The sequence below is a fragment of the Nelumbo nucifera genome, chromosome 3, assembly GCF_055504915.1.
Source record: "Nelumbo nucifera cultivar China Antique chromosome 3, China Antique-T2T, whole genome shotgun sequence".
NCBI classification, from domain to species: domain Eukaryota; kingdom Viridiplantae; phylum Streptophyta; class Magnoliopsida; order Proteales; family Nelumbonaceae; genus Nelumbo; species Nelumbo nucifera.
The window spans coordinates 74,259,896-74,267,396 of NC_142651.1; the positions used below are offsets into that span (position 1 = coordinate 74,259,896).

The 7,501-nt window shown below is 38.2% G+C and overlaps 1 protein-coding gene across 4 annotated transcripts; it reads right to left on the reverse strand.

Annotated features, from left to right (window-relative positions):
- Nucleotides 1-1,683: 1,683 nt before the first annotated feature.
- LOC104585859 (cationic amino acid transporter 1-like) lies at nucleotides 1,684-7,286 on the reverse strand. 4 transcript variants are annotated; one of them, XM_010242872.3, is made up of 4 exons: nucleotides 7,067-7,284; nucleotides 6,575-6,674; nucleotides 5,315-5,747; nucleotides 1,684-3,386 (listed from the first exon to the last, which is right to left on the reverse strand). In XM_010242872.3, the coding sequence occupies exons 3-4, from the start codon at nucleotides 5,715-5,717 to the stop codon at nucleotides 2,032-2,034; spliced, it is 1,758 nt and encodes a 585-aa protein (XP_010241174.1). In that variant the 5' UTR covers nucleotides 5,718-5,747; nucleotides 6,575-6,674; nucleotides 7,067-7,284; the 3' UTR covers nucleotides 1,684-2,031. The 4 variants fall into 4 exon arrangements, with proteins under 4 accessions (XP_010241174.1, XP_010241175.1, XP_088758459.1 ...); XM_010242873.3 differs by having other exon boundaries at nucleotides 6,575-6,900; XM_088902333.1 differs by having other exon boundaries at nucleotides 6,575-6,905.
- Nucleotides 7,287-7,501: the final 215 nt, after the last annotated feature.

Here is a 7,501-nt window from a genome sequence, read left to right on the forward strand (position 1 = left end):
CTCTTCACCATTGTCATCTATGTCCTTCGTAGGCTTTTGCAGAAGGCAAAGGAACAATAAATCAAGGGACTTTTTTCCATGCAAAGGGAGATTTAGTAGAAATTTGACACGATGTCGTGGACACTGGGCAATACCAACATTTTCTACAAGGCAAGGAGATAACAGTTTTCAATATTAAGGATTAATAAAATGTTACGAAGGTGTAAGGTACATTACCCAACATTGGTCCTAGCCATCTAGCGTCTTGGGGAAAGGGTGGGTTGGATACATACCTAACCTTTGGCATTTTATTGCACAAAGTGACTGCCATCCGACCTGTATTTTCATGGTTATCAGCCCAATATTTGGAGGTATATGAGTATACCATAATGTAAAGAGAAACAGGGTAAGAGCTCAAAGGTGAGTATGAATTTGGAGGAAGAGGGAGTGACTTATGCAGATTCTATGAAGGGTGGTCCTAATTTCAGCATATTTACTACCTTATGCTATGTTAGTTAGATGAAAGTCATGAATCATAATTCATGAATTTGATTATTTGTATAAAATTTTTTATTTTTTTAAATTACTATAAATTTTTTTAGTTTTATTTAATTTATTTGATATTTTTTTTAATTTTTAACATATAATTTTGTATTTTCAATTTGTAACTATATAATATTTTTATATTTTATCAATTTATTTCATTTTCATATTTCATTCATCCAAGTATCCAATGATCCAATCATTGTATTTGTAATTTATACCATTCAAATTTAAATGAAATAAAATTCTCGTTTTTCTCCGATTTGTTATTCCATCATTCTTATTTCAATTTGGTTAAGTATTTTTTTTTTCATTTATGTGTTAGATAACTTAGATTTCTCATTTCTTAATTTTTTAAATAATTCTCAATTCCCAAAGTTCAAAGGAAAGTTAAATATTTTAGTTTTACAAATTTACTTAGAAAAGAAATCAAAATTTTCAAAAAAAAAACAGTGCAACCCGGTTTGGCCCAAGCCCAAGGCCCGCCCTGTGGCCCAGCCAGCCCGACCCATGCCCGCAGCATGGCACGGTACAGCATGGGCCCGCACGAGCCTGGGCCATGGGCCGTGCCGGGTCGACCCCCAAAATTTCCACCGAGGAGGCATGGCCCATGACGACTCGCCTTTTGTGCCGCCCATGGGTCGTGTCGTGCCGACCCGACATGACCCACTTTACACCTCTAGCTGAATCGGCTTCGTTCCAAGTTGTGCCATCTTAAGTGGAGGCTTGTTTTGGGATTCAGTTTGGGTATGAACTACCACTTTGGGAACTACATTTGTGAAATCCATATCAGGTATATTTCTCCCTCTAATTTGGTTCTAGATCTGGTTCATTTTCGATACAAGAACGATCATTGAAAAACACAGTTTTTCTAAATTAGGGAATACGACTCCCAAAAGGCTGAAAGAAAATTTTTAAAATTTCACCCAACCATCTAGCATGGTTCGGCAATCTATATGATGAATTTCACCTTCTTTCAAACTTAGCTAACATTGTAGTAATCTTCAACATAATAGAGCTTATTTTTCTAAACTAGAATACCTTGTGGTGGTGTACGACTTTGGATTGCATGGTAAGGGCAATATTTTATAGACTCATATATGCACAACTTGTGTATTCGTTTAGTAACTACTAATTACACTAAAATGAAAGGAAAGAAAATGTAACACAACCTTAACAAATAGTTTATTTTTCATGTGAAATCATGTCTTGTACATAATCAGACAGATGAAATTCACAAATCCATTTTTTCTCCTTATCTTATCCAATACATACAATTGCACACTCTAATACCCACCAGCTCGAACTCTCTAACTTCTAGTTAGAGGAAGATGCCATATCGAATACATAAACTGCAAACTCTGGTACCAAGTTCTTGAGCTTTCTAACTTCTGGTTAATTTACAAGAAATGTGGTCACCTGCTTCCTTGGAGATTGCTTGAACTTTGAAATATTTTAGCACGGCATGAGTAGATACATCTACTCCAACTCCAAATTCCACTACCAGAATCATAGTCCACTTTCAATCTTTGACTGCTTGGCATCTTCAATCCTCTTCTCACCTGACTCCATTGCAGTGTCGTATGATGCATGGAGCCCAAAGAACAAATAGTAAAGCAAAAGAAACCCAGACCAGACTCCAAATCTCATGAATGACTTGCCATCTATTGAACCAAGAAGAAAGATGTTAATAGCAATTGATGCCGATGGTAACCATGGAACCAGTGGTACACCCCAGAGCTTTGGATCGCGTGCCTGAGGAACAAACACCTGGAGAGATAGGGTGGCCAAGAACCATATAGGCCCAATGATTATGTATGCAATATACCCAGTCTCATTCGTAGCCCAGTACACTGCAGCAGCAACCGAGGAACCAAGTATGAACAGGATGCACAGGATGAGCACGTTACGGTGCACCGATGAGGTCACACCGGTCACATAGTACCGACGTACTAGAAGCGCAACAGCAACAAGCATGAAGATAAAGAGTGTTGATATGGAGAGGAGGTTGGAGAGGATGTCGAGCTTGGTGAAGAAACCAATGATGGCAGTTGCAAGAAGCATCACAATGGTGGCATTGATAGGTGTTCCCGTCTTTTCATTGACGTGAGCAAACCATGGAGGGACCATGTGAGTGCGGGCAATGTGGGTCAGATATCGTGCTTGACCTACAGCATTGACTAGCAACACAGTCGTCATTCCTTTCAATGCACCAACAGCGACAATGTACTTGGCCCAATTCATCCCAACAGCCTGGAATGCAACAGAGAATGCGGCATCCTCATTAACTTGACTGTAAGGCTGCATAAGGCAAAGTGTCACAGCCATCAGGCAATAGGCTGTTGTAGTAATTAGCATTGAGCCAACCAGCCCAATTGGAATGTCCTTTGCCGGATTTTTTGTTTCCTCCGCCATGGTTGACACAGCATCGAACCCAACATACGCAAAGAACAGTACAGCTGAGGCCTTGAAAATGCCACGAGCACCGAAGGGGGTAAATGGGGTGTAGTTTTTCGTATCAGCCTTGATGAAACCTGCAACTATAATGAAGATAATGATGATAACATGCACAATTGAGGCAATGTAGTTGAGTCTAGACGAGCCCTTGGTACTGAGCACAGCAAGTATGCAAATGCCTATAATGACACCAACAGAAATAGGGTCCAAATAGCCATAATCTTCGCCGAGCTGGTGAACATGTATGCGAAAGTCATTAGGGTCATGGTTGCATAGGGTTGCAAAGTAGGAAGTCCACGAACGGGCAACCGCAGCCCCACCAATGATGTACTCAAGGAGGATGTTACCGCCGGCAATGAAAGCCATAAAATCCCCTAACTCCACTCTTAGATATGCAAATGATCCACCTGAAACAAACGGGTGCAACATCTCACTAACTTATCCGTCACATGGACCATTCACATGGCAAATGCAAATGGATGCTTCATGTGTCGAACACTTGTCCAACAGTGTTCTTGAAATATCTTGATGACATAACAAAATAATATAGCAAACACCTTAAAGATGAACAAAAAGCTCTTATCTTTCTATCTAAAGGAGGATCCTTTCTACGATCATGGTGAATAAATAATAAATACAAAACATTGTTTACAATTTGGAGCCAATAACAAAGAAGTGAAGAACATGCAAAAAGTTCAATCAAATAAATATTACCATAAAAGATAAAAGATGGATCCAATATACTTTCTCATCTAAAAAGTAAAAAGTTCAAAGTAATAATAGTTTATATGCAAATGTGTATAGTATATAAATATATGCATAATTAAAATTAATAGCATTTCAAATTTTTAAAACATCCTGATTAGGAGCTTAATCTGTGACAGTGTAACACGTTACTCCATTCAGTCTCTTGACACGTTACCTCATTCAGTCTTTTGTTTGTTTTTTAGATAAAAGAATATTGATGTAAATACTTCATTACCCCATAGCCATGGTAGAATGTCATGCACAGCAACCTCCCAAACAGCCAAACGTTTTCTTAGGAATCCTTTCTAAACACCCAATTTTTCTCAGGAATGTCATTATGGTAAAAATAACTGATAGCCATCAACCGGTATCGTACCATTGGTAACTAATTATCAAGTGGTATTCATTCAAATTGGCGTATGTTTCTACTTGATCAACGTTTTTCCGGTATCTACCCTTTCCAGCATCATAAAATTGCCTTGTTATGTTTATCTAATTAGGTTTGACAAAAACTTGTGACACATCAACTGGTATTATTTCGATACTGTGTCTTTCCGGTATCATAAATTTTCCCCTATCTAATTTAATATTAACACTGATGGCCAGTACTCTGACACTAGAAAACCTTATTTTTATTTTCTGTTTTGGTAAGTAAAAAATAAAATAAAATAAAGTTTTCAGGTGTCATATACCTTTAGGTATCTTATGTTTTAAGGTATTCAGTCAATAAATTATAAATAATAGGCTTTTCATTCTAGCTATTGTTGTTTAGTTGCTAACAGGTATTTGTTGCTCTTGATGGACCTAACGTTAAACGTTCGAGCCCAATTAAGGTTCTACCAGAAAAAAGAAAAAAGCCCAATAAGCTTGGCAGATACAGGTCAGACCAATGTCCCTATAGGGTTGGATCGTGCTTATTCCCATTATATCTTTTAGGTCCATCAAGGGTTATGGGTTTGATTAAATGTCAACCAAGATTCAAAGTATCGATATGGATCGTGCTGTCCACCACTGCATCCGGCAACATTTTCGTCGACTTTCGCTTCCTCTTCTGACAACGTTAGCGGCGGGCGGCAGTACTGATGAATGGATTGCAAGAGGAAAAAGATGAACAATGTTTTTACTCTTAATTGATATTATTTTTAAAAAGTTAACTTATATTTGAAATGTTTTTTAAAAATATTATTTTTATTGATATTAGAGCCCAAAAGTTGCCCTTATTTATTATAATACCTTTTTTTTTCAAAAATATTTCAAGGGAGTCGGTTTTAACCTTGCCTACCCCTGAAATGCCCATAAATTCTAAAACTCCCTTTATTTATGGTTTCGAAAAGTTATCGATATAATACAATACACCCAATACACCCATATGTGACATATCGTATCAAAATTTTGAATATGGATGTCAATTTGCCAATTAGTCAACCATGGGCAAACCCGACAAAGTTTCGGGCTTAAATCTATAGTATAGACCCATTCCGGGTTGGCCTAGCACTCAGACAATAGCAGGCCGGGTCACTACCTTTACCACTAACTTGCTTAATCCAAACGATCTCAAGATCGAAATTTAGAGTTATGAGGGTTCTACCTGCTACCGGAATTTCCACAGCAAATTCAGTGTAACAGAAGACGGAGAGCATGGCAGATATGCCGGAGACAACATAGGAGAGAACTACAGCCGGGCCGGCGACGCTTTTCACCTCCAGACCAGTGAGGACAAAGATTCCGGCACCAATTACCGCGCCGATTCCAAACCAAATAAGATCCCACCATGAAAGGTTCTTCTTCATATCATGCTGACTTCTAGCTCTAATCTCGTGTATCTCAGTCTCATCAAGGGACCGAGTAAGAATCCGGTCTTTGAGCCTCAAACCGGTCTGGCTCAATGCCTTGGCATAGTTCCCCCAGCTCTTGAAGGACTCTTCAGGCAAGAAGTCTTCTTTGCTACATGAACATCCCCTCCTCCTCACTCCTTCACTACTAACCCCCATTTCTTTCCTTCTGAGACGATGCTAACCAGCCTGTAGAAAACAGTAAGATCCAGTAGAAACATCAATAACCAAGAAACAATTCCAATCAAACGTTCAGAAGACCCAAGTGGAAAGGTTGAAGCAACAATGGCTGTGGGACCCATGTAAATGCCAATCTAACGGCTAAACGCCATTAATCTGTTGGCCTATACAGCAAATTGGTGCGTTCAGGTTTCTAGAAGTACTTTATCAATCATCATTAAGGAAAATTTTTCCATATAAACCAAAAATGATAAAACATGGGTTTGAAATTCTGGTCTTCAGAACTAATTAAGAAATGATTAAATGACCTAGCAAAAAAAGATTAATTAGTAGATGAATGAAGTCAAGAGAAATGAACTACTTAAATGAAACGCCGATGCAGAGTTGTAAAAAGCAGGTTTCCACAAAAAGAGGAAATCGAACCCAAACAGAGAAAACGGATTAAAAAAAAGTCGATTCAGTGAAAAGTAACTTTCTGCCTTCAATGTTCCTATTCAGATACCAACCGGATTTTTAATTGTGCTACAGGAGAAAGAAATCACAATAAAGATAAAACAAGGAAAAGAAAGTTTTCGAGTTTCAACTTAAACAAACGAGTCTCTGCAACTCGTATTCAACCAGAAAAAAGGACAAGTGTAATTTTTTTAAAAGAAAACTTAAATTTTCATTGGAGACCATAGACCATATCTATTGTAAATTTTACAAATCTTAAGTAAGTCATGATCTCAAGAGTTTTTTAACAAAGAAAATAATACTTTTCCCCTGCAATTCAAACGAATTGAAAACAAAATGAAAAGATATTTTCAAAATTTTTCATCAAGGATGAGTTCAATTACCTCTATTTTCAGCTGTGATCTAAACGAAAACTAACAAAATACCGCAGAGCTCATTCGAATCCCCAATCAATCATAGAGTGGTACCCTGAAACTCTTGTTTCTGGATAGAACAAAAGAAACTAGATCACTATATATAAGCAAGTCAAAAGAGAAGCGATTCGGTCCAACTTTCGGCTGAGCCACTGTACACATATAGAAGCTCCAAAATACTTGCCGATAACCACAGATCTATCCAAACCAATTAAAATATTTCGGCGGGCCTTCCAATTACGCGACGTCAACGCGTTGAAAACTATAAAGAAATCGATGCAAAATAGGGATCCAGCCTAGCCTTAGAGTAGAAAATACAGATCAGCATATAGAATCTTCGTCGTTCGAGATCTCAGATTCACAGTTTTAATTTCAAAGCGAACAAAAAATAATCAACAAACGAAGTAAAATAGTCAGAGATTAAGCCAATTGAGATAAAAGAATATTAATATTGCAAATGACCTATTTCAAACTATAGGCTTGGCTTCACCGTTGAATCGCCGTATTATTTGTTGACAGAAAACCGTCGGAAAACAAGCAGAAGAAAGAGTTCCGACGACCGGAGAAATCAAGACCAAAGTATTTTGGTCGCCTGGGTCTGAGGCCTGCGAGCTTGGACCTTGGAGGCGGGAAACCAATTCCCGGTGATTTGTAAGAGCCGGTGGGCTCGTCTTGCGAGTGTGACCGGAAAATCCGCGTTGTCACTTGTCAATCGATTTGTGGCCCATGTGGAGTGGAAAGGAACGGACACGTAGTGGTTGTTGTTAATGGAATTGGGAATCTTCTTATGTGTCGGGATCTCTTCTGTTTCGAGTGAAAGATTCAAATCCAGTGTACAGGAGAGAGTTTACGTTTGCTTGGTGATTTATTGAAATTGCGAGAAAATGTCAAAATGAT

Coding starts and splice junctions, on each gene's coding strand:
- LOC104585859 (XM_088902334.1), bottom strand. CDS start 5,717: ATGGGGGTTAGTAGTGAAGGAGTGAGGAGGAGGGGATGTTCATGTAGC. Junction 3,387..5,314: donor TGTGGAAATTCCGGTAGCAG/GTAGAACCCTCA, acceptor CGTTTGTTTCAG/GTGGATCATTTGCATATCTA.